The 27,884-nt window shown below is 35.5% G+C and overlaps 1 protein-coding gene across 2 annotated transcripts; it reads left to right on the top strand.

The window, feature by feature from the left end:
• The first annotated feature begins 10,421 nt into the window (after positions 1 to 10,421).
• Positions 10,422 to 21,230, top strand: LOC142627478 (uncharacterized). Of its 2 annotated transcripts, none has more exons than XM_075801346.1 (9): positions 10,422 to 10,602; positions 18,573 to 18,693; positions 18,781 to 18,848; positions 18,930 to 18,989; positions 19,091 to 19,249; positions 19,669 to 19,815; positions 20,190 to 20,404; positions 20,493 to 20,601; positions 20,690 to 21,230. In XM_075801346.1, the coding sequence occupies exons 1-9, from the start codon at positions 10,465 to 10,467 to the stop codon at positions 20,780 to 20,782; spliced, it is 1,110 nt and encodes a 369-aa protein (XP_075657461.1). In that variant the 5' UTR covers positions 10,422 to 10,464; the 3' UTR covers positions 20,783 to 21,230. The 2 variants fall into 2 exon arrangements, with proteins under 2 accessions (XP_075657461.1, XP_075657463.1); XM_075801348.1 differs by lacking the exon at positions 10,422 to 10,602 and adding an exon at positions 15,230 to 15,519.
• Positions 21,231 to 27,884: the final 6,654 nt, after the last annotated feature.

The raw sequence follows: 27,884 nt of genomic DNA, 5'->3' as shown, positions 1-27,884 counted from the left end.
ACCCAGATAGAAGGACAGCGCAAACTCCATAAGCAAAGAAATGAATAGATCACCCAAGCTAAAAGGGAGTGCTCGGATGCGAAGAAACAACCGGCTCGATGAAGGAAGAAGCCAGCTCCTTCCAACTCTCTCTTCAGTCGCCAAGCTGTGCAAGTTTTGACGAAGGGGTAGCGACCACCGAGGAACAGCTGACAGAGGAATTCGCGGCTTTATGCCGCGAATACTGTCAAAAAGTATGGGGGGAAGCTTTAAACGTAGCAGGAGTTCCCCATTCTTCGGATTTGAGGAAGTCTGAGAACGTTTGGCTTCCCCTAGAAATACAGGAGATTGAAGAAGCTCCTGCTGCTACTCCTACCCCTGAGACAACTCTTCCTGTTCTACCTCCGATGGTCCCACAGCCAGATTCTGATCCTACAGAACCTTTTGGTTCCAATAAAGAAAAGGAAGGAGGAGTAGATGCAGAGAAGGACTTGAACCAGATAGTGGAACCCAACGTCCTTCCAACAAAGACAGCGGATAAAGGAAAGCAGGTTATGACTCCTTTTGAGCTGGAGTTGAGAAAGACCGAGGGCACTAGTACCTCTCAGCAAGATCCCCCTCCAACAGCTTAGGACTTAGCTTAGGGCTTCTCTTTTTCCATTCTTTTTTGTTTTTGAATTATATATTGTAATGTATATTCAACTTGATTAATGAAAGACAATTTCGTTTGCTTTTCACTTGGATTGTGTCTGCTTTTTCTTTATTCTTTATGTACTTATTACAAAAGTTTTCCCATTAAGTCATATCAAAAGTTTCTCAGAGTATAAAAATCTAACTCCAAGGATTGCACAATCGTAACTTCCACATAATCATGCGTATATTACTAAAGATTTAATACGAGGTGACATAGTTAACACGTTTGAACAATGCCTTGATAAAAAAGGAAAGAGGACTTCATATAACGATTAATCCCTTATAATGCATAACACTGTTTCTAGTAGGATGTAAGATCCGAGGACCATTCCTTACACAAATTCACTCAATACTTAAAGATATAAAACTTAAGATCCGAGTTAATAAACAGTAAGGTATTAACATCCAGACACAATCAGAAGTTAACTTTAAGCAAAGTCATAGTCCGAAGACAAATCTTAAGCAATCTTTCGTTTAACTGCAAATGTTAGTTTTCCCCAAAGTAGGAGGTCCGAGGACCCGGCATAACTAAGGTTCTGTTTGATTCTTTAAAACAATAACTTCAAATGTTAATTTTCCCAAAGTAGGAGGTCCGAAGACCCGCATAACTAAGGTTCCGTTTAACAAATGATAAGACATCAATTTCCACAAGGTTTGTGGTCCGAGGACTACACTTAACCAAGTTTCGTTTGATTCTTTAAAACAATAACTTCAAATGTTAATTTTCCCAAAGTAGGAGGTCCGAAGACCCGGCATAACTAAGGTTCTGTTTAACAAATGATAAGACATCAATTTCCACAAGGTTTGTGGTCCGAGGACTACACTTAACCAAGTTTCTGTTTGATTCTTTAAAACAATAACTTCAAATGTTAATTTTCCCAAAGTAGGAGGTCCGAAGACCCGGCATAACTAAGGTTCTGTTTAACAAATGATAAGACATCAATTTCCACAAGGTTTGTGGTCCGAGGACTACACTTAACCAAGTTTCGTTTGATTCTTTAGAACGGTAACTTCAAATGTTAATTTTCCCAAAGTAGGAGGTCCGAAGACCCGGCATAACTAAGGTTACTGTTTAACAAATGATAAGACATCAATTTCCACAAGGTTTGTGGTCCGAGGACTACACTTAACCAAGTTTCGTTTGATTCTTTAAAACAATAACTTCAAATGTTAATTTTCCCAAAGTAGGAGGTCCGAAGACCCGCATAACTAAGGTTCTGTTTAACAAATGATAAGACCTCAATTTCCACAAGGTTTGTGGTCCTAGGACTACACTTAACCAAGTTTCGTTTGATTCTTTAAAACAATAACTTCAAATGTTAATTTTCCCAAAGTAGGAGGTCCGAAGACCCGGCATAACTAAGGTTCTGTTTAACAAATGATAAGACATCAATTTCCACAGGGTTTGTGGTCCGAGGACTACACTTAACCAAGTTTCGTTTGATTCTTTAGAACGGTAACTTCAAATGTTAATTTTCCCAAAGTAGGAGGTCCGAAGACCCGGCATAACTAAGGTTCTGTTTAACAAATGATAAGACATCAATTTCCACAAGGTTTGTGGTCCGAGGACTACACTTAACCAAGTTTCGTTTGATTCTTTAGAACGGTAACTTCAAATGTTAATTTTCCCAAAGTAGGAGGTCCGAAGACCCGCATAACTAAGGTTCGTTTAACAAATGATAAGACATCAATTTCCACAAGGTTTGTGGTCCGAGGACTACACTTAACCAAGTTTACGTTTGATTCTTTAGAACAGTAACTTCAAATATGAGAGCCAGCTATAACTTTGAAACATTAATTGACAAAAGCTTATTTGATTAATAATAATACCTTCTAAGATTATTTACATTCCATGGACGTGGTACAACTCGTTCATCCAGGTCAACTAACCTATACGACCCTACGCCTGCTATTGAAACAATGCGGTAGGGGCCTTCCCGATTAGGTCCTAGCTTACCCCATGCTGGGTTCTTAGAAGTGCCTACAACTTTCCTTAATACAAGATCACCAGGCGCAAGTGGCCTTAGTTTCACGTGGGCATCATGTCCTTGTTTTAGCTTCTGCTGATAATAAGCCATTTGGACCATAGCTGCCTCACGCCGTTCTTCAAGTAAATCAAGATCTCTCTCTAGAAGTTCCTTGTTATTCTCTGGACTAAAAGAACTTGTCTTTAGAGTAGGAAATCCAGACTCCAATGGTATCACCGCCTCGGCTCCATAAGCCATAGAGAATGGCGTTTCTCCAGTGGACTGCGCGGAGTGGTCCGATACGTCCACAGGACATGAGGGAGCTCTTCTACCCATCTGCCTTTCGCATCATCCAACCTCTTCTTGAGCCCGTTGACTATGACCTTGTTAACGGCCTCGGCCTGTCCATTTCCTCAAGGATAAGCTGGGGTAGAGTATCTGTTTGTGATGCCCATGTCACTACGATCGCCTAAAGGCGTTCTTTGTCAAATTGAACGCCAATGTACGAGATAAGATTATGTGGTATACCAAATCTAGTAACAATATTCTTCCAAATAAACCTCTTGGAATCAACATCTCGGATATTGGCTAAGGGCTCGGCTTCGACCCATTTAGTGAAGTAGTACGTCCCTACAAGCGGCCATCTTTTGTTTCCGGCGGCTCTCGGGAATGGCCCTACAATGTCCAAGCCCCACTGTGCGAAAGGCCAAGGGCTAGACAGAGGATTAAGAACCCCTCCCGGTTGGTGGATATTAGGGGCGAACCTCTGACACTGATCACACTTTCTGGCATAATCCTGAGCCTCCCTCTGCATATTAGGCCACCAATAACCCTGAGTCAGGGCTCTATGGGCTAAGGACCTTCCCCCAGTATGACTCCCACAAATTCCTTCATGCAATTCCTCCAGTAATGATTGTTGATTCGGGGTGTACACACAACAAATACGGTCCCGAAAAGGATCGTTTGTATAGCTACGGTCCTCGGACAACCGAAACGTGGCGCCTTTCGACGTACCTTTCCCGCTTCAACTTTGTCTTTGGGAAGGATGTCATTTTTGAGAAAAGATATGATTGAATCCATCCAACTAGGACCAGGCCTTATTAACTCGATGCGAGGTGCGTTAGCAGCTATAAGAGAAGGTACTATCAAATCCTCAACGAGAATCACCCTAGGTAGACCTTGAGCCGAGGATGTGGCCAATGTAGCCAAAGAATCTGCATTAGTGTTTCCACTCCTAGAGACAAGAGCTAAGGCAAATGAGACGAAAACAGCTCGCTGACGTTTAAACTGGCCCAAATATTCTTGCATTCTGGGGTCTCTAGCCTCCATGGTCCCCATGACTTGGCCGACCACTAATTGAGAGTCCGAGAACACATGGATTTCTTTGCCACCCATTTTATGTACCATTTGCATGCCTACCAAGACTGCTTCATACTCGGCCTCATTATTGGTAGCCGAGAAGGCCAATCTCAAAGATTTTTCAAAGACAATCCCTTCAGGGGACACTAGAACAAGCCCAACACCAGACCCTCTTTGATTAGCAGCCCCATCCACGTGAACTCTCCAAATCGAGGGTGACACATCTGTGATCACACCAACTGATTTTCCATCCAAGTGTGCTTCTTTTGAAGTTTCTTCTGTCAATGGTTCAGTAAACTCTGCCACCAAATCTGCGAGGACCTGTCCCTTCACCGATGTGCGAGGCCTGTATTTAACATCAAAGGCTCCCAAAATGGTTCCCCATTTTGCCACCTTGCCAGAATAATCAGCACTACGCAACACAGCCTTGAGAGGCAGCTGGGTCAAAACAACCACAGTATGAGATTGGAAGTAATGAGGAAGTTTGCGCGTAGCGTGGACTACAGCCAGAAGTGCTTTCTCCAAGGGCAAATAGCGCACCTCGGCTTCATTCAAGGACTTACTAACATAGTAGATCGGCCTTTGCACTCCATTTTCATTCCTTATAAGGACTAGACTCACCGCATGAATAGCCACAGCTAGATAAGCGAATAACACCTCGTCCACCTCAGGGCGAGATAAAATGGGTGGCCGAGATAGATATTGCTTAAGCTGTTGGAAAGCTGACTCACAATCCTCGGTCCATTGGAACCCTTTCCACTTGTTCAACAACTGAAAGAAAGGACGGCACCGGTCAGCTGACCGAGAAATAAATCTGTTCAACGCAGCAATCATTCCCGTCAATTTCTGAATCTCCTTGGGGTTCCGAGGTGGCTGCAAATTTTGAATAGCCTTAACCTGCACTGGGTTCACCTCTATGCCCCTATGAGTGATCATATATCCTAAGAACTTTCCAGATCCCACGCCAAAAGAACACTTGGAGGCGTTAAGGCGCAACTTATACTTCCTTAGCATCTGGAAGGTGTCGGCCAAATCTGTCATGTGCGAAGGTATCGTCTTACTCTTTACCACCATATCATCCATGTATACTTCTATGGTTTTCCCCGATTCTTTGTTCAAACATTCGGGTCATCATTCTTTGATAAGTAGCCCCAGCATTTTTCAACCCAAATGGCATGACCTTATAATGATAGTTCCCCGTTGGAGTAATGAAAGCAGTCTTCTCCTGATCCTCTAACGCCAAGGGAATTTGGTGGTAACCCTGAAAGGCGTCCAAGAAACTCATCCGAGGATGTCCGACAGTAGCATCTACCAGTTGATCAATCCGTGGCATTGGGAAAGAATCTTTAGGACAGGCCTTGTTCAGGTCAGTAAAGTCCACACATACTCTCCACCTGCCGTTTTTCTTCTTAACGACAACAGTATGAGCCAACCATTCAGGGTAGAAAACTTCTTTGATAGCCCCCGCCCTTTTGAGTTTAAGAACCTCTTCCTTCACAGCCTCAGAATGCTTTCGGGAAGATCGCCGAGGTGGCTGCCTCCTCGGAACGATGGCCGGATTGACGTTTAAACGATGACAAATAAAGCTTGGATCTACGCCTGGAGCCTCATAAGGGTCCCACGCAAAGACATCTACATTGTCCTTCAGGAATTCCAACAACTCCATCTTCTCTTGGTATGGCAAAAGTATGCCAACTTGGAAGAACCTCTCTGGATCATCTGCTATCACAAACTTCTCTAACCCCTCGCAAACAGCCTCATCTTCTGTCATCGCTCCAGGTGCCTCCGGAGCTGTTAATTGCTATGACTCCTGGATGGGCAAGGTTGATAACTCGACTTCAGACTGACGAAGTACTGCTGCCGAGATGCATTGTCTGGCCACTACCTGGCTGCCGAGGATTTCCTCAACATGTTCCCCCGAGGGGAATTTAACCTTAACGTGCAAGGTAGAGGAGACGGCTCCCAGGGCATGCAGCCATGGCCTAGCGAGGATGGCTGTATATAAAGAGTACGCGTCAACCACAATGAAATCTACGTCAACCATTTCTGTGCCGGATTGAACGGGTAAACAGATCTGTCCTTTTGGCACAACGGCTCTCCCTTCAAAGCTAATAAGAGGTGAGTCATAAGGAGTTAAATCTTCCAACTCCAACCTCAACCCCTTAAATAGATCAGGGTACATGATATCTGCACCGCTGCCCTGATCGATCATCACCCTCTTTACGTCATAATTCCCTATTCTGAGGGTAACCACAAGAGCATCGTCATGGGGCTGGATAGTCCCTATTTTATCCTCCTCGGAGAAACCCAAGACAGGTAAGGTGCTCCTTAATCTCTTCGGCCTGCTACCGACATCCTCGGCCTGCGGATGAGAAACTGCCATAATCCTAGTGGGACCTGAACCGGTCCTACCAGGTGCAGCGAAGATAACATTAATTGTTCCCAATGCTGGCCGAGATGAACTGTTCCTCTGGTTGTTTGAACCAACTTGACTTACTTGCCCAGTGGGCTGACACAAGTGCTGCTTTAACTTTCCCTCACCGACGAGTTGCTCCAGATGGTTCCACAGGGTCCGACAGTTCTCAGTAGTATGGCCCACATCCTGATGGTACTGACAGAAAAGGTTTTGATTTCTTCTCACAGGGTCCCCTGCCATCTTGCCGGGCCATCTGAAGAAGGGCTCCTTGCGAACTTTTTCTAATAACTGATGCACTGGTTCTCGGAACACCGTACTTACAGCCTGGGGTGCTGCCAAGCCGGATTGTCCGATGTAATCCCTCCTCGGCTTGTTGTTGTGATATCTGTCCGACCTGAAATCCCTTCTCTCCTGCGGGATAACCTTCTCCTTTCCTTTTCCTTGCTGCTGGTCTTCCTCTACCCTTTTATATTCGTCGATACGATCCATAAGACGGCGTACGCTGCGGACGGGCTTTTTTGTCAAAGACTTTCTCAGGTCGTGATCAGTAGGGAGGCCTACCTTAAAGGTATTAAGCGCCACCTCATCAAAGTCGCCATCTATTTCATTAAACATCTCCCAATATCGGTCGGAGTATGCTTTCAGTGTCTCCCCCTCCTTCATGACCATGGATAGCAACGAATCCAATGGCCGAGGGACTCTGCTACACGTGATGAAGCGCGAAGCAAATGCCCTAGTTAACTCCCCAAACGAGCCCACAGACCCCGATTTGAGACCGTTAAACCATCTCATAGCCACAGGTCCCAAGCTGGAGGGGAAGACTTTACACATCAAAGTCTCGTTATGAGAGTGCACTGCCATCCTTTGGTTGAAGTGACTCACATGTTCCACTGGATCAGTCCGGCCATTGTAGATGGTAAAGGTGGGCTGGGTGAACCTCCTGGGAAGCCTTCCCCTCTCAATCCTCCGCGAAAACGGAGATTTAGAGAGTTGGTGCAACGCTCTACTCATGGTATCGTTGCCTAAGCCCCTAGAACGAAGCTTCTTACGTCTGCGAGTTGATTGGTCGTCCTCCTCGCCGGAGGATGTTGCGCTAGTGGGGGAATATGACCTTGAACCGTAGCCAACTCCCCTATCTTTCTCTGAGGAAGAACTAGATGAGGACGGAGAAACCTTACGTTTAGCGCGGCGTAACTTCCTCTTCAAACGATTAATTTCCTTCTGCATGGATTTAGAGCCCTCATCGTGGGTAGTGCTACCCCCTCCTTGAGTATGGCTATCCCCTGGGTATTCTGTATGGACGCTTCCCTCACGATCCCTATGACGTTCAAGACGTTCGAAATGATCTTCTGGTTGTGATCCTTGTGACTCTGCATGGTGAGAGCCTAAGCCTGCCATAATATCCCTACTACTCCTAGACTAGGTTTCCCACAGACGGCGCCAATTGTAAGTGCACAATTGCACCTGGACCCAAGAACAGTTATGGGCTCAGGCCCAATGAGCCTTAAACAATGAAAATTTGTAGAGAGTGGGCTTGAAACCCAGGTTAGAAGTGAGTGAAGATTAAATGACAAACTAAAGATTGCCAGTATTAGGAAACAGCAAAGAGTAATGTAAATAGGTCTCCTCGGACGTAAGCCGAGAGCTGTTCTTATATTATCTCTCTCTTTGTCTTTTTTCTTTTTAGGTTACAAAAAGTTCCGTCCACATTTCTGTTCTAGGTCTTTTCTTAAATACTCTTCTTCTTAATACTTTATACACGTGTTGCCCCCAACTCCTCCCTTAGTATAGATATTTCTTTTCTTAGTGCCTTTGAACAGTAACTAGAAGTTTCCCTTCCACTGTTTAAGTGTCACCTCCCCATTAATGCGGCCAGGGTGGTAGGTGCAGGGTCTTTAATGTGGAGGTAGCAGCCTTTGTCTTTGACATTTCTTCAACACTGGTGCTTCTGGGGCATTCAAGGGTTCACCCCTTTTAACCATTGGTCTTGACCGTGTCATTCCCTAACCTGTACCATGAAGTCCCGGGTTCTCTGGTGTCAGTCCGAGGGTAAGTTCACCCTCGGCTGGGTCCTCGGACCCTCAGCGCATGGGCCGACCCATAGTATTAACAATTTCCAAACCCAGGGTCAGGTCGGCCCTCCTTAACACGGCCCAAAAGGCCCATGTTCCCATCAGGATCTTTTTACCCCCCACAATATTCTTTATATTGAATGTAAATTGTTGTTTATAGGTTTTTGGTTGTGTTATATTCTTTAGAAGAAAAGAAAAGAAATAAAATAAAATAGTTTATATAAACTTGGCAACAAAGCTAAATAAATAAGCCTAAAAAATGTTTACTAATAATAGTTTTATCAGTAACTTTTTATTAACTAAATTTTAAAAAATTGAATAGAGAGATAATTTATTCATGTGATTTAAACTCTACTAAAACTTTTTTAAGGGATTAGTTTTAAAAAAATTTCAAAGTAATTTTCTAATTATTAACTACTATGCGTTAACTTCTAACTACCACAATTGAAATATTAATTCGTATAAGATACCACTTCCAAAAATTAATATCTTAGCTATTATATATTATACGCTGACTTTTTTTTTTTTTTCAAAAGAAGCATTTCTCTCTCTCTCTCTCTCTCTCTCTCTCTCTCTCTCTCTCTCTCTCTCTCTCTCTCTCTCTCTCTCTCTCTCTCTCTCTCTCTCAAAACATAAGGATTATAAGAAGAATTAGCTAGACAATGATAAGATTATACCACATCTTTTCTACAATAAATGTTAAATTTAGATAATTTTTTATGCATATACACACGCTACACAAATGGATTATAACAAGAATTAGCTAGACAGTGGTAAGACTGCACCACCTCTTTTCTACAATAAATGTTAAATTCAGATAACTTTTCATGCATACACACACATGTAGCGTGCGACGCACATGACTGAAACTTTAAGTTTAAATTTAAATTTGGTAGGATGAAACTCACTCATGTTTTAGCAACTTCTTCCATGCTTTCAAGGACAAAAATTAAATCCTCATGTGAGCCTCTCTCTACTTCAAATTTTTAAATGTTTAATAATTTAGATTGTTCTTAATTATTGAATTGAGGTTTCTACTTAAACGTGATTTCAATTATTGTTTTGGATAGTTTTTAACTATTAAATTTAAAGGTTTTCCATTTGAATATATGTGATTAATTTATCCCTAAAATACAACGTATTATTGAAACTCATTATATATATATATATATATATGTGTGTGTGTGTGTGCGCATTTTATGATAGCTTAGTTTGACAAAACATGCATTCATTATATAGCTTAAAAGTAGAATATTCATTTATTTTAAGTAAATTAATAAAATAATTATTTACATATGAATTTTGATTAAGCCGTGCATCGCTTAGTCATAATAATAGTTAAACATAAAATAAGTCTAGAATATACGTACCTAGAGATATTAATTAAATGTTGTATTTTTTTTTATACAAGATAGAATTTCTACTCTAACTTAATCTAAATGTATATGTGTGTGAAGTTCTCTCCTAGAGACTTGAAATTCGGGCTTTTACCCCCCACACCTCACATATATTTATACTTGTGGAGTGACCACTATACCAAGGGTACACGGTGGTAATTAAATGTTGTATTCCTATTATTATACGTATCCCTTGTATCTTAATTTTTCATGAATTGTGACCCAGCCAACCCTCCTAATTTCCACCCTTACATTTGATCAACGAGACATTCTTAATACACTATTAAATATATTGACTCACTGAGTCTAAATTCTAAAACCTCTTAAGATACACGACATGTATGACGTGTGTGTATGCATGAGAATATGAGATAATCCATGATGACACAAGAGCCCCGCCGTATTGGTTGATTTTCTGTCATGAATCCACGTGGAGATTACCTGTACATTTTCTCTACAAAAAAAATTTCCTTGGTCATGCATGACGCGAAAATAAAAGCTATAAAAGCACCAAGTTCCATTGGCATTCTCCACAGCAGACCTGACTGACACAGACCAATTGCCAATAACCAGCCACTATTATGAATTCAAATCAACCGAGACTTGTAACTCCACAGCCTCCTCAAGGTGTTGGTGGCGGCGGTGGCGGCGGCAGCAGCTGCAGCGGTTTCTCTGCAATTCTCATAGCCTTCTTATCCTTCATCGCCATCTTTGCCATGGTACGTATTATATATCAAACTATATCAACTCTTTACACAATATATAAATATTCTACCGCCACCGCTTTTGTACTTCATCGCCATCTTCATTAATTATCATCACATTCTTTCTCATTGATTTCAATAGCGTGCGTTTGCTTTAGCATACATCTGATCCCTCACATTTTCTGCATTATCGATTCGTTTTCTCCAGTAATCACTTTCGGCAGTGTTTGGTTAAAATTCAATTCATTGTACTTTTGACAATAAAATATATAATGAATCAAATTAGTGGAGGACTTTGTGCTTTTAGTCTGCTTTGATTAGTTTGGGCTCATTGGATCTATGTTTTGCTTGATTTGATGTTAAATATGACTTGTTAGCAAAGGTTGCTTTATGCTTGTCGTTTATAATTTAATAATTGAATTAATGATTCATCTTGCAAGTATACTTCTAAGCAAAGAAACATATAATTCAAAATCTCTATAGCTGTGTTCATGTCAGACCAATAATTATTTTATGCCCATTAAAATAATATATATATATATATATATATATATATTTTTCATGCATAAGATAAAAGGGATTTACATGCTGTGAGATTAGTGTAATTACATATATTTTGTATTAAAAAATTTTGTATTAAAAAATTATTCTTATTTTAGATATGTTTTTAAAGATTTTGATACTTGTTATTTGTTTTGAAAACTAGAATTAAACATATACCATGTCTAAAATATACCTAGAGATATTAATTAATTGTTGTATTCCCACCAAGGTAGTTGATACCGTATCGGCTGATATGTACCGTACCAGTACGTATACCGGTATTGAAATGTCAATATTTTGTACCAATTTAAATACCGACCGTACCGACTATGTACCGGCCAATTTCGGGCAATACCGGCCGGTACAAAATTTTTTATTTTTATTTTTAAGTTTTGTAATTTTTGAATTTTTGTTAAGGAAGAATGATAACTTATTTGCATTAATTTATTAGTATTATTTGTTTTCTTACTATACAATGAATAATTAAGTTTTATATTTTTGAAATTGTGTTTTTTTTTTCTTCTTTTAATTGATACTAAAGTCTAAAACCATAAATAATTTGTTCTGAATTGAGGAAGTGTTTTATGATAAACTTTTATGTTTATTATAATACACACACACTATATCGTTCCACTGATCAAACCGGCCGGTACAGCCTCGGGCACGAGATTGACTCCCTTGATTCCCACACTCTAATTTTTCAAGAATTGTTGCGTTGTTGTGTCCCATTTTATGTCAAAATCCACACTTCTTAGCTTCTTAGATTAATTTCCATCTTAGTTTGAATAATAGTTATAGGGAAGTATGTTGAGAGTATTGTGTGATTATAGAATATTTATTAAGTGATAAGGAAAAAAATTATAAGGTTGCTATATATACTACGTACTTGTTATGTTCTATTGTAGAATATTTAATAAAAAGATACTGAGCAAAATGGTAGTCTTAAGTTACAACCAAGTTTGTTACCAAACTTTGTTCAAAAAATTATATAGGAATTTATTTTCCAATTGCAAACTTGAATAATTAGAGTGTCTTTGCCAAGCTTATTTATTTTTTGTGTTTTGCCTTTTGTTTTGGATTATTATTGTTTTTTTTTTTCAAATAATCTAACTTTAGCATTTTTACAATAAATTAGCTTTAAATTTTTGTTACACATTTAACATAAATATTACTAAAAATTAAATTTTTAGTAAATATTATGTAAATAAGTTGTTTCCAAACATACTCTTGGTCTCCTGTATTTTGAAAAAACGTACTAAGAGTTTAATTTTTTATTTTCAAAAATGACATTTTAACCTAGCTTAAAATTCTTGATCCATAAACACAATGTAACATACCTATATAATCTTAACATTTCACTTGTTATTATATAAAAAAAATTAAAGAAAATAATATCATATTTAAATAGTCAAATCAAAAGTCTTGTAACTCAATTGGATGATGTTGGGTTACATGTGTAAGTGAAATCCCACATTAGATAAAGATGAGAAGAATGAGTGGTTAATATAACATAATTGAGGATAGACCCATTGGGTTTAGGCCTTTTGGGTTAAAGTGTGTCTCTATATGTTATATTAATTACTCAAGGAAGCTCCCCAAAGTGTTTATCCTCCTAACAAGTGATATCAAAGCCCATGGTGGTGTGCGGCGAAGGTGGTGAGAAGTTCATGGTCCTTACCTAGTGGGAACAGAGAAAGCCTAAACGGCTCACACACAAAGATCATAGAGAAGAAAAAAAATAAAAAAAGCCCAATAAAGGAATATTGCTAATGGTGCTAAATAATGGTGTGGTTCCCATGGACATGGACATGCGGGGTTGACACATGGTTCTCATAGATGGCGTACAAGAGACCTATGGATGACGCGTTGATGAAGTGAAAAGCCCATTAGGCAAGGGGGAGTGAGTAGGACTTGTTCATGACCCACATAAAGGTCTTGAAGCCCATAGAGAGGTAAACTCACACGTGAGGGGGAGATTGTTGGGTTACACGTGTGAGTGAAGTCCCACATTGAATAAAGATAAGAAGAATGAGTGGTTAATATAACATAATTGAGCACAGACCCATTGGGTTAAAAGTGTGTTTCTATATGTTATATTAATTACTCAAGGAAGCTCCCCAAAGTGTTTATCCCCCTAACAGATGATACCTCTGATATTTCTAACGGAGACATTTAAGATTCAAATACACCGATCTATCTCGTATTGTAACTATTAAATTAAAATATATAAAAAATTAATAGTTAAAATTATATAGATATGGTACATATAAAACAATTTGTATCATATATTTTTATAAAATACGGTTCCTTTTGAAAGTTAATTTCTCATTTAGATAAAGTGCTTTTGAGAATCTCGTGTAAGAGGTTATCAAAGGATTAGAAGATTAAAAAAATGAATTAAACACAAATACCTACAAGTATTTTTGTGGGATTATCTTTTTGAAAAGTAGAAGATTAAAAGTCCATGATATTTTCTCAACCCTGCAAGAAGAAGGTAACTTATTCGTTTTCTTCCGCTGTAACACTGCTATTGACCTATAAATAAAAAATATATATATACCTACAAGTATTTTTGTAGGATTATCTTTTTGAAAGTAGAAGATTAAAAGTCCATGATATTTTCTCAACCCCGCAAGAAGAAGGTAACTTATTTGTTTTCTTCCGTTGTAACACTGCTATTGAACTATAAAAAATAATAATAATAATAATAATTAGCTACTGAAAGTTCTTTGGATTTTAACATTAACAAAAAATAAATTTCTCATCTATTAAATATTTGCAATCTTACTCTTGTAGTATGTAAAAATCTACAATCATACAGTTCCCGCACATGTATAAGAACGAAGACGTGTAATTGTGGGATGCATTATTTATGTATATGCATGTTGCCAATGCCATGGAAGCCCCGCGTGGGCATACTACAAAGCCATGACAGACCCATACAATGGCAAAGTCAGGATTTCTAGAGGGGGCAAAATGAAAAGGTAATATTAATAATAATAGCAAAAAATTATTAATTTATATTAACTACAAAATAAATGAACACTTGTAAACAACTGTATGACTAATATAAATGTAAATTATTGTTAGACATCTAAATTATCTCTAAAATAAATTGTAAAAATAAATCAATTTGAAAATATTAGGAGTCTAAAATTTACTTATAAAGTTGTATATATGTTTCGCTGTCTTGATTGCTTTTAAAAATATAAATTAAATTCAAATTTTTATCTATTTTTCAAAGTACTTAAAATTTGTTTTCATAATTAAAAACCACAGTTTGAAACTAAAATGTCAAGAAATTTAAAAAGAAAAAGTGCAAAATATAGGGCTATCAATTGAAGTGCAATAAAAAAATTATTAAAAAAAAACCTAAAATGCGGTGATTAATAATAATATTATTATTATTCTAAATTTATGTGACAGCTTACAGGCAAGACAAGTCAGATTGGTGCGTGTCAGGAAGTAATTTCCTGTTTTTTTTTTTCTTTTTTTCTTTTTTCTGCATTGTGCATCAGGTAAGCGTTAAGCTTTGTCATTTTCACTTTATTAAAGCAGGGACAGGAACTTTTGAGTCTTTTGCTTCCAGTTTTGTTTATTTTCTGCTTAGCATTTATGAGATTAGTAACAACAATACAAATGAGATATTTTAGATGGATGATACATATGAGATATTTTAGAAGGGACAGGAACTTTTGTTTCCAGTTTTGTCTATTTTCTGCTTTGAAGTTAAGAGATTAGTAACAATAATACATATGAGATATTTTAGATGGATAATACTGAGATATTTTAGATGGATAATACATCTGAGATATTTTAGAAGGTGTTAGGGTGCAGAGTTATTTTTGAATCAACCAAATTTTTATCTCAAAAAAAGTCATTTAAATAGTAGTATATAAACTACCTAATATCCTTAGTGTGATGGTCACTTCACAAGTATAAATACTTGTGAAGTATGAATGTTAAGAGTCGCGATTTAAGCTTCTAAGAGGGAGTTTCATACCTATACAATAATAAAATAACTTAAAATAGGGTTGGATATTATTTGGGGCGGGAATGATATCACCAACTCACTAATAAGCCGTATGGGTAAGCATTGTATGAGTCACGAGACCACGTGGAGGTTGCCTCGTATAGCTTCCCTCCAACAAAAGAAAGAAAGAAGATATGCCTTCCTCACACATTGCATTACAAGAACCTCCCCGAAGCTACAAAGCTCCAAATTCCCCGAAGTTGCGTGAGGCCTTTCATACTGACTGACTGACACTTTGCATCATGGATACACATCAACCGAGCCCCGTAACTCCACAGCCTCCTAACGGCAGCGGCGGAGGTGGTTTTTCTGTGGTTCTCACAGTCTTCTTATCCTTCATCGCAATCTTCACCATGGTATTATATATCAAACTATAAATATCAACTCTTTAACATAATATATCAATATTCCGCCGCCGCCGCTTTGTTCTTCATCGCCTTCTTCAATATTATCACATTCTCTCACTGATTTCAATAGCATTTGCTATAGCATCTAATCGCTCACATTATCTGTTTTATTATATATGTGTTTGAGATTTATTTCTCTTTGATCCTTATTTCAATCTTCATTTATTTTAAAGCTACATTGATTTCGGCATTTTCTATGATCCTTATTTCAATCTAAAACATACCACAATCAAAACAAAAACACAATACCCAATCGAAAGATTTGAAACACAAAAAAAATCTTTCTTAAAAGCCTAATGAAATCAGAAAAATAAAATAAAACTAATCAAACCAGAACAAAAAAAAAAAAAAAAACATGTAGAACGCCGATCTGTGTAGAACGTTGATCTCCATTTTTCTGCCGGTGATCCATGTGTGTATGAGAGAGAATTTGTTTGTGTGAGATAGAGGGAGTGAACTTTGTCATCTGCCGACAATGTGAGAGAGAGAAAGAAAGAGAGAGAGCTTCTTGAATGTTCTGGAGACGAAGTGTCAGAAAAGAAAAAGGAAAAGTGAAGATAGAGCTAGCTCCAGACAAAATAGAGACTAGTGATAGGGGTGGAGGAGAAAAAAAGAGGGAAAATAAAAAATAAACGTATAGATGAAAAAAAAAAATAAGGAAAAAATAAAATAAAGAATAAGAAATTAAAATTGAGAAGTGTTACTATAATATTTTTATAATAAATAGTTGGTTGTTACTAACTAATATTAATGAAAAAAAAATTAAGTGATGTGTTTAAATTAAAATCAGTAATAATTTATCACATATGATTTATTGTAAAAATATTGTAAATTATTAAAAACGTAGCACATTTCACTATAAGTAGATGAATTAAAGAAGATTGAAAAAGATATATTAAAGAAAGAATGAAGAAATATTATTTAAATGGAATAGAGAGTCGGTTAGAAAGTGTATTTAAAAAAGTAAATAGGTAAAAGGTAAAATAAAATATTTAGTACAAAAATTTGAAAAGCCTGCTGGAAATGCTTTAGTAGTTGTTATTTGTTTGGAAAACTAGAATTAAATATAGGCTATGTCTAAAATATACCTAGAGATATTAATTAATTTATGTATTCCCACGTGTTCTATTTTTTGTTGTGTACCATGTTATGTTAGTATCCATGCTTCTAAGCTTCCTAGATTAGTTTCTATCTTAGTTTAAATAATAGTTATATGGACATGCGTGGGGAGTATGTATGATCCTAGAATACCTATTAAGTTAGAAAAAAAACTATAAGATTGTTGTACTACTAGTTATGTTTTATGGTACCGAATGTTGGTCTATTAATAAGCATATATTCATAAAATGAGTGTAGTTGAAGTGAGAATGTTAGGATGGAGAATTAGAAATACATGGAGAGATAAGATCTAAAATGAGAAAATTTGCTTAAAGATAGAGGTAGCCCCTATTGATGAAATATGAAAGATATAGGTATCTTTTAAGATAGTTTGATCATGTTTAGATTAGAGTGATTAATGCACCGGTAAGAAAGTGAATTGATCTAAGTTGAGGGAACAAAAAAAAAAGTAGAAGAAACCTCAAAATAATATTAGTAGAAATAATAAAAAATGAATTATTAATTAAGGAAATAATAGAGTATAAATTTATAGAGAATAGAATGGAGGAAAATCTGGAGCCAACCCCAAAAATTTGGGATTAAGGCTGGTGGTTGTTGTTAGTTTAAATCATAGTTCAATGAATCTATTATTATTTTTCATAGAATTTGTGTCGCTATTGCTATTTATAATCGATGTCTTGGTATTGTAAATTTCTTCTATAACATTTCAGGATCTCTAATATGTGATTTATAACTCATCAAATAGTTTTGGTATAAAAATGTGACTCAAGATTATTTCTAGTATTTGTTTCCCTTTATGGTGATGGTAGTATTTGTTCTGTGTGGGCTTGAATTGTTGCAAGTCAGGTTCAACATGCATCAATATTCTCATTGAAAGATTACTACAAAGGTGCATCATAGTGAATAATAGCCTATAGCTTCTAGTAGAAATGCTTCAATGGTGTTCCATTACAAATAAAAATGCTCTATCCCATTCTTAGTCTTTCACTTTATGCTCCACTAACTATAGTATGTCATACGTCTGATTTTTTTTTCCCCCATTTTAAAAGTGGATTACTTTATAAGGAGAAAAAGGGACGTGTGATTGATTACGAATGGTGGAGAATAAAATAGAACATAGTAAGAGTAAGACAGAGGACTTTTATTCTGTCCATTTCACCTTGCATTACAAACTGTGGTTCTAATGCCTATTGTCATTTAATTATCAACATTTTTTTGAAAAAAAAATAAAAAGGAATTTACATTGTGGCATCGAGTATGCACTCGGGATTGTAGAGTTATTTCTAAATTACTCTATTTGTAATTGTGTTGCCGGAATGTTTTTGGGGATGTTTGCAAACCACAAAGCTGGTTTAGTTTGATACAAGCTGAACCAAAAATGAGAGTAGTTCAAGTGAAGTTGTTTTATTCATCCAGTTTGTCTAGATTCAAAACCAGTTTTAGTTAACACGCAGCTTATGAAAATGTCAAATTTGCATGCATGTGAAAACACCAAAATTTAAAAAATTTATTAGGAGGGCATGTTTTTGAAAGAACCACTTTGAAGATATGGGAATGTATTTAGTTCCCACTTTGAATTAGTCTTATGATCAAAAGGGTTACCAAAAAACAATCAAACTTGTCATGTTGTTCTTGGCAGGCTGGCCTGGTTTTGTGATTTGCTACATTCCTTTACTTACTAGCAATTGCAGCTGCCAGGGAGGCATACCTGAAAAAAGAAAATAGTGGATTAGTGTTTTTTTTTATGGAGTGACTATAAAATTTGCTTATTAAATATTGCTAGTTTGTTTAAAAGTTTAGATTTAATCTGAATCTCAGTGAACAAGTGTTCATATCACTTTATTTGAGTTTGAAAATATCTGACATGAATATAAATTTTACAGATAGTGATTCCTTCATCATCAACTTTTAGGAATGGTTTTTCCATTCTGCACCAAGTCCCAGAAGGCCATGTTGGGGTTTACTGGAGAGGAGGTGCCCTTCTAAAGACTATTACAGATCCAGGTTTGACTATAGTCCTTTCTTTATAATTTTCATGCATTAGTTGCTTTCCTAGAACTTATGAAATTTCTGCATGCACTTATTTTTCAGGTTTTCATCTGAACCTGCCTTTTATAACCTATTATGAGCCTGTTCAAGTAACCCTTCAGACAGATCAGGTAAAATTCGATGTTATGAAAATTGAGGAATTTCATCTTGTCAGTCTAATGCTCAAATCCTTCCTGTGAGTATAATTGCAGGTGAGGGATATTCCTTGTGGTACCAAAGGAGGTGTAATGATTAACTTTGAGAAGATAGAGGTAAAGCTACGAGATGTTGCTCTTTATTAACATTATGGTTTACAAGTGGTCTAAGATTTGAAATGCTCAGCTTATATGCACTGATTATAATGCCTTCTCAGGTTGTTAACCGGCTTCACAAGGAATATGTGCATGACACTCTGCTGAACTATGGGGTGCAGTATGACAATACATGGATATATGACAAAATTCATCACGAGATCAATCAGTTTTGCAGCTCTCACTCTCTTCAGCAAGTCTACATTGATGTTTTTGATCAAGTATGGATGCTAAAGAAAACATACCCTTTAAAGCCAGAAATGAAAACATTTTGGGAGCTTCCAATTTAGCTTTACAGTATAAGAAGTCTTCCAAGTGTTGTTTAAAGTAGTTTACTTTTCTTCTTCTGCTTTAGTAGTTTAATCTAACAGATTGTTTAGCATATTGAAATCTTAACTTAAAAGTTGAGCAATTTGATCCCTCCTCAAGAAAATTGCAGCAAGTAGTGCTGTGTTGTCTTCCAAGGATTATTCCTCTTCGGGAATCTGTGTTGGTGTTAAGTTGCCAGCATTATTAAGAAGCTCCTTATAACTATACTTCATATAGTTGTGTAACATCATGGCACCATGTGCTAGTGTAATCAAATCCTTTTCTATTTATTTATTTCTTGTTATATTGATAAAGCATTTAACTCTCACAGATTGATGAAAAGATGAAAGATGCTCTCCAGGGTGACTGCACACGTTATGCTCCAGGTATTGAAATCATTAGTGTTCGCATTACAAAGCCAAAAATCCCGGAAAGCATAAGACGCAATTTTGAACAGATGGAAGAGGAACGCACTAAGGTTCGGTTTCTTTTTCCTGAATATGATAGAAGGTCCTTTTACTTTCTTTTAATTTCCTCTGTTAGTCAAGCAAAGCAATTAGACACACACACTCGCACACAATATGATTCTTGATATGCAAATTCTTTCTGAATTAAATGTGCTTTTAATGTATGTTTATTATTTCAAATTATGGCTGAACATTGAGTTTACCCTTTAAACCAGTTAGCCTTGGTCCTTTGAGCTTTTTTCACTTATATCCAAACTTTGTACATGCATGTATTTGCACCCACACCCAGTCAATGAAAAACATATTGGATAATTTATTATATAGTAAGCCTTTGAAGTTAATAGAGTGCATCATTCTATGTTTTATGTTGATGTTACTTTGTTAGGTCTTAATTGCTATTGAGAAACAGAGAGTGGTTGAGAAAGAGGCAGAGACAGATAAGAAAATGGCTATCAGTGAAGCTGAGAAGGTTGCAAATGTGAGCCAGATCCTTATGGAACAAAAGTTGATGGAAAAGGATAGTGTCAGGAAGCAGCAAGAAATTGAGAACCAGATATACATGGCTCGGGAAAAGAGTTTGGCCGATGCAGACTTCTACCGGTGAAAGCTTCATACACTTTTCAATTTAAAAGATATGAATATGGTATTATAGAAATGACTAATAATATTGCTCTCTCTACATTTCTAGTTTACTGAAGGAAGCTGAAGCAAACAAGTTGAAGCTGACACCGCAATTTCTTGAGCTTAAATTCATTGAGGCCATAGCTGATAATACAAAAATTTTCTTTGGGGAAAAGGTCTTTCCCTCTCTCTTTTGTGTATGTGTGGGTGTGTGGGTGTGTGGTGTTGTGTGTGCAGGCTTTACTTAATAGTTCTTTCTTGCAGATACCTAATATGTTTTTGGATCAGAGGCTGCTTGGTAACTTCTTGCAACAGTTCTCTAGGAATGTGTCTGAAGAGGAGAAATCAATAGCTTAATTTTTTTAATCCGTCATTTCTTTTTTTGATCTGTCGTCTCTATCAACATATTGTAATACCTAGGTGATATAGAAAGTAAATGTTGGTTGAGGCTTTCAGAAGGTGTTTCATTTAACAGCTTTATAGTTTTTTTTTTTTTTTTGGAAGGGAATGTAAATGTTGGTTGAGGCTTTCAAAAGGCGTTTCATTTAAACAAAAATTTTGGGAAGTCTGCCAATTTTTTGGCTCTTATAGGTGTTTCATGCAATGAGTTATATACAACAACAACAAAGCCTTAATCCCAAAATTCTAGAGTTGGCTATAAATCCTCAACAGATTAGTTAGGGTTGGTCACTAGTATTCTTTTTCTCTGTTCTACTCTATCAAAAGTCATACTCTTTGCTACTTTTGGGATTTGACATGTCTTTTGTATTTATTTTTTAACACTTTTACTAATGAATTTTGGCCTTCCTCTATTTCTTTTTGGTTCCCTCAACTTGGATCAACTCACTCTATTTTACCAGGGCATTAGTCACACTCTCTTTAACATAACCAAACTATCTTAAGCAATTCTCCTTGTATATAAAAGCTTGAAACATGTTACAGGTTGGTCACTACTGGGGGGCAAGGACCGGGGTTGAAACAATGTGCATCTTTTATTTCCAGATTGGTCACTGCTGTCAATATGAATGTTATTCACATCTGTTATGGGTAGAGTTTGGATTAACAATAGATTGTCTATTTGATATTAATATACCTGTGGAAGAGAGAGAATGTGGTAAAGAGTACACAATTTGTTTTACAATAAACATTGTGACTTTTGAGTTGCTTTTGGGGGTGTGTAAAATTGTGTAAAATAATTTGTTTGCAACAAATTTAACTATTTGGTAAATTTGCACCTTAAAACAAAAGGAGAGCTGTTGAATTTTGTTTCGATTTTGATATAACACGCTGCAATATTATACTCTGATCTTGCCCCTGAATTCTAACTTCACATGTAGTAGAATTATAACAAATATTTTTTGCTGGAATATCTATATAAAGTCGTTGCTACTCTGGCATTTGATTGAGATGCACTCTACACCAATCAATGCGAGTCACTCATGACTCAATATAAAAATATGAAATGAACTTAAAAGTATTCTGAATGTGTATATGGGGATTTCCTAATGTCATCATCTGATCTAAAAAATTCACAGCTGATATATTTAATAATTTCATTAGTTTATTCTTGGAGATTTTTTATTATAATTTTTTACTTCTCGAAAAAAGAAGAAAAGAGTGGTGTATATGGGGATGTAAATAGAGACGGCAAATGGAATCACAAAAAGAGATGGCCTCACTTAATTGAACAAGTTGCCCTTTGCCTATTTGTCTTGTTAGTGTAAAAGAAAGAGAAACCCCTTAGCTGTATAACTTAGGCTGGACTCAGGGTTGGGCTGGCCAAGGGTACTCTGGTGATTAAGTCAATAACAACAGATTTTCTTTTGTTGGGTAATAAAAAAAATATCTAAGATAATGATCTATTCTTTGGGGGATGAGTTCCATACCCTGGCCAATGGGATTAATAGGCTTTTATGTAGGGATTTGGCTTGGGTCTAGTGCATTAGACCCGTTAAGATGATGATACATAATCAAAATTAGAAACGTGTCACCATCCTGATGATTCAGTGTAACTGGATTATGGACCTAAGTTTTGCTCTTCATACAGAAAGTGTGACAATATTTTTTAGTATGTAAATTATTCCTTAAAATTGGGATTTTAAATATGCTTAGAGGCTAGAGCTACATCCTTTGGTCGATTGATGGGATGTGCCTCAAGACGGTGTGTCTTGGGCTGCAAACAAGAGATAGGTTCAATTATATTTGATGTGATTGAAGGCAGGGACAGAGACAGAACTTTGAGTTAAGGGGGGCGATTTTACTGTTGGTTGTATGTGGCGATTTCAACCTTTGACTCTGCTAGTATTTAACTATTGAAATTTTTTTATTTTATTTAATTTATTTTTGTTTGGGTAAGGACAAAATTATTTTTGTTTAGAATTTTTTAAAGGGCAGGGTTGTTTATTTTGGATAAAATTGGTTAATTGAGTTTAATTTTTTTTAGTTTTACTATTGGTAATTTTTATTGTTGAGCTATTTTTTTGGGCTTGTATATTTTGTTTTAGATTTTAAAATTAATTTTTTTATGATCACTAAATTGAGGAAAATGTTAGAGCTACAATTTTTTTATTATAAAATACTGATGTGATAAGTGGTTATTGGTAAGTAAAAAAAATGACGTGAGTCGTGGGTTCATATGCGAACCAATAAAAATTTGCTTCCAAAATAGTTTGTACAAATATATTGTAAAAAAATTTGTGAATTTAGCATTACTCTTAAAAGAATTATTGATATTGTTTAAAAGAAACAAATTTTATAAAATAAAATTACTAAAATTAATACGCATATATAATAATATTTTTTAAAAAAAATTGGAAGGGCCATTGCCACCTGTCCAATGGTGGCTCCATCCTGATTGAAGGTGAGTGCGGTGCAATTAGTGTTGAGGGGAGGGGTTTCATTCCCGATTAAACGAGAGTGCGGTACAATTAATGTTGAGGGGAGGAGAGGTTGTTAGTGCTCAAAGGACTATTAATTCTGAGGAGATTTGTTTGTTTTCATTGTGGGTGAGATTGTTGGACTTAACCTCTAGGGGATTAAGTTTGCTTCTGAAGATGACAAGGTTAAGTAAGTATTTGACCATCAGATCTATTCAATTTTATGGATATTTTTTAAAATTTAAAACTTGTTAGTTGAGTTCCATTTTTAAAAATCTAAACTTGGTTAGTACTATTGCGTACCTTTAGTATGATAGTTACTCTACAAATATAAATTTTTGTAAGGTATAATGGGTAAAATTTGGGGTTAAAGTCTCCTGAAGGGAGTTTCACACATATGCACGTAGATTATACTAGAGTATAATTCTATCTCAAATCCAAAAAAGAAAAAAAACCTGGTTAGTTGTTACCTTCTTACATTTTACCTTATGAATTTAAACATACAAATAATACTACACTCACAAACCATTTTTCAACATTTTTACAAACTGTATGGATATAGTCTATACTCCACAGAGCTAGGAGTCCTTTTCAATCTTTCAAATATCATCAATTTTATTTGATTATGGTGGGTGAGTTTGAAAAAATTGATAGGCCAAGAATATATTGACTCCTTGTGATGGATTAATTGATTAATTACCCAAGTTTATTAATTAATCAAATTAACTTGCAATGTATGTAGCAGTACAAACAAATCACTAACTAAAAGTAAAATGCAGCGAAAAAAAAATTTAACACGGTGGTTTGTTTACGAATGAAGAAAACCTCTAAGACAAAAACCTCACCGTGTGATTTTACAGTCACAACTCTCGAGAATTCACTATTATCACAACAAGCGGTTACAAGTATAGAAATCCTAGTACCTTATACCAACCTATAATTGAACCCTTACCCCAATACACAATTGGATTTATTCTGTAGTGATAATCTCTCATTTTAATGCACAACTTTCAGTACGTGACTAACCAATTGATGCACGAATCTCAGTACGCGGTTTACTCCTTCGCACGAATCTTAGTATGTGACTAACTCCATAGCAACCCTTTGATTGTTGTAGTTGATTTGCAGCAGCTTCACATAGAAACACCAATAAGATCTTCAATGTTGGTGCAAAAGACTTTGCTTGGTTATAGAATCCAAAGGAGTACAAGAAAGGTAGCAAGAACTCTTTCGTTTGTAGGAAGAGACTATGGTTTCAAAAAGAAAGCCTTATGAAGCTCTTTAGGTTTAGGTTTTTCTTTTTCCACGTCCTTTAAATAAGAGCTTAATGGGCTCTCCTATTCCAAATAGGTTTACACAAATCTTGGGCTTTTATAGTCCAATAAAAATTATTCAAACTCACAAATCTTGGGTTTTCTTAGTCCTATGAGGATTATACAAACCTATAAATAAATAGTCTTTTCGAGTAAAATCATTGCTGGCTATAGTCTGAATCCTGTAAGCTCGATAGATCGAGACATGTGTCGAGCTTTAATGAATTTCGACAGATCGAGCTTTTATCGAGGAGGTATCAAGACCTGCAGATTGCACTTTTCATCTCCCCAAACATTCTACCTTGATATCACTCTTCCTCTTTCCTTTTATCTTCTTTTATTTTGTTTCTTTTTATTATCATCCTTTCAATATAAATTTGTCATTCACTTTTTCATTCTTTACATAATTTTCTCTCACAAAAAAGTGGTTATTTCCCACTCTTTCTCCCTCAATTTTTTGCTGAATTTTTATTTCTATTTTTCTTGCATCTCTATTTTATCTTGATAGAGTTTTGTATTTTTTAGAACTTTATATTGGTTGATGGGATTTAGTTTTGTGTTTTAAGTTTTTATCTTATTTTTTTATTTTTTTATGACTTTGATTGTTAAATATTATCATATTGCATTATAAATAATTAAAAATAGTATATAAGAATGTACTATTCTTATATTACATAGAATTATTTGGATAAGTTAGTGTTTATTGTTATGGATTTTTTTTTCATATTTTTAAATTCAGCCACATATCCCATATATATCATTAAATTATTTATATTTCCACTCGTTTTTATTTTAAAAAATTTAAAATATAATATTTTGCCTAAATTAAATAAATAAAGTTGTCCACATTAAGTGGAGTAATGCTAGTGAAATAGTCATTCTCACATCCAATGCACCAAAGGAAGAATGAATTACAAAACAAATCAAGTTAGAAACACTAAATTAAAAAAAAAAACTAATAATGCATAATTAATGTCATAGAATCATCATCAAATTTTGGAAAACGATAGATTGCCAATGGAGAGAGAGAGAGAGAGAGAGATACGGTATGGAAGAAAAAAAAACCAATACAAAGTAATAAAGAGTAGATAATAACAAAAAAAAACAAAACCAAACGTCAATTAGTAATCATTGATTGGAAAACAAAGAGGTTGTAAGAAAAAGTAAAAAATAAAATAGAGATTACCGTGTGGAGAACATTAAAAACTTTACAGTGTAGTAATATAAATTGTTAAATTCAGTTAAAAAATTAAATCAACATTCAAAAATTACATACAATCATAGTACTAAATTTAAATTTAAAACTAATCAAACTCTAACTATGGAAACCATATTAATCATAACTAAAAAAAAGATGCTCTTTGATATTAGTAGAAATTACATAAGAAATAAAGTTAGAAAATTTAAAAATATATTTTTTGACATTTTATTTAACCTTATTTATAATATATATATATATATATATATATATATATATATATATATATATATAAATTTTCATATACTATTACTTTTGAAAATCTAATGAACAATGCTACCTCTCATTTATCGTCTTTGTTATGCAAATCATCAATTAGTAAATATATGATAATGGTAAGAAGCATTACAAATGAGATCACTAAAAAAAAAAATTAATTAGCCACTATCATTATGAAGTAGTAGTCTATAATTTTACGCATCCAAAAAAGTGGAATATATAGAGTTTTCTTACAGATATGTGTAAAAATTTACTATATATGTGTGTGTGTGTGTGTGTGTGTGTGTGTGTATAAAGGTAAAAAAAAAAGGTTATATTTAAGGTTTTTATTAACTTAAAAACTAATGAAAAACCAATAGTTGATAACTAAAATTATATTATTAATAAAATATTTAATAAGACCATCCTAAAAAAATTATTATACGCAACGCGCAGGTATGCAACTAGTTTATAATAAAAATCTTAATCAGGAAATGGACAAAATGAAACATACGCACACATATATCTTTTTACCTATTGATTGACATATCGTAACCACTTTCTCAGTTAAAAGGTTTGTGGGGTCTATCTCATGCATAGAGTAATTATTAAGTTCTTTCAGAGTATAATGATGTGATGTTCACTCTTCTCACACGTTAAAAGTGGTTTCTATTAATTAAATTCTCGCACATATATGTGCACAAAGTATAAAATAATGTTCTAGTGTTTGGAATTTCTAAGCATAAGTAACAAAATAAAAAAGTAGTAGCATATTTTAGCAGTATTTTACACAGGACACTAAAATATTAAACACTGCTACAAAAATTCAATGGCAAATATAAATAATTAAAAGCAACCACATCAGTTCGTTTAAAAATTTCGTCTATTTTACACTAAAAACCTACTTTTTCTATTTTACACTATCACATTTCTAAAATACCCACATTAGTTTATCTATTTTACACCTTTATTCTAATTAAATAATATTATTTATTATTTTATTATTATTATTTATTAATACTCATACTCACTCTCACTCACACCGGTATACCATTTTACATTTTCAGCTCTCTCTCCTTCACTCACTCATGCTCATACTCAGACTCACTTTCACTCTCACCCGTTCCTCTCCTTCACTCACTCTCTCCATCACAGCCGCCTCACCCAACTCGCCTCGCTGCCGATCCAGCTCGCCGCCTCAGCCCTCTCTTTCCTTCGCCCCTCCCTAGCTCCGATCCACAAGCGTCGATTCGCCTCCCACCCCCAACCGACGAGCACCGATCTCCCTAGCTCCGATCTACAAGAGCCAATTAGATCTGAGATCTCCCTAGCTTCGATCAGGCAAGACCCACGATCGTTCCACAAGCACCGATTGTTCCAATCAAGCTTCGATCTGTGTTTGTGTATCTCTGTTTTTTTTCCCCTTGAGCAAATGTGTATCTCTGTGTTGATTCTCTGATTTGTCTGTGTGGATGTGTTTTTTTGTGGGTGTGTTTGTGTGCATCTGAGGAAAAAGAAGAAGATGAGGAGGGACGTTGCTGAGTTTGTTGAGCTCGGAAAAGAGAGAGAAAAAAACGAGCGAACCGGAAATTGATAAAAAAATAAATGAAGGAGCTACAGTAGCCGTGTATATTTACACGGTTACTGTAGCTCATGGATGAATTTTCATAATTTTGCACAGCTTTACACTTACTAATGTAGGTGATTTTTTGCTCAAAATGTGTAAAATTGAAAAAAATTTGTATTATACATGACTATCCACTAACTGATGTGGATGCTCTAAGCAGCTTATAATGGAAGATGCCTTTGGTGAA

Source organism: Castanea sativa, chromosome 3, assembly GCF_040712315.1.
Source record: "Castanea sativa cultivar Marrone di Chiusa Pesio chromosome 3, ASM4071231v1".
NCBI lineage: Eukaryota > Viridiplantae > Streptophyta > Magnoliopsida > Fagales > Fagaceae > Castanea > Castanea sativa.
The sequence above is the reverse complement of the archived record's forward strand: the minus strand, read 5'-3'. Positions and strand labels throughout refer to the sequence as shown.

Bases quoted from the DNA above. Each gene is read 5' to 3' on its own strand.
- LOC142627478 (XM_075801346.1), top strand. From the start codon at position 10,465: ATGAATTCAAATCAACCGAGACTTGTAACTCCACAGCCTCCTCAAGGT. The intron at 10,603-18,572 runs GTACGTATTATA...TAAATTTTACAG, and splicing joins TCATCGCCATCTTTGCCATG to ATAGTGATTCCTTCATCATC. The intron at 20,602-20,689 runs GTCTTTCCCTCT...TCTTTCTTGCAG, and splicing joins AAATTTTCTTTGGGGAAAAG to ATACCTAATATGTTTTTGGA.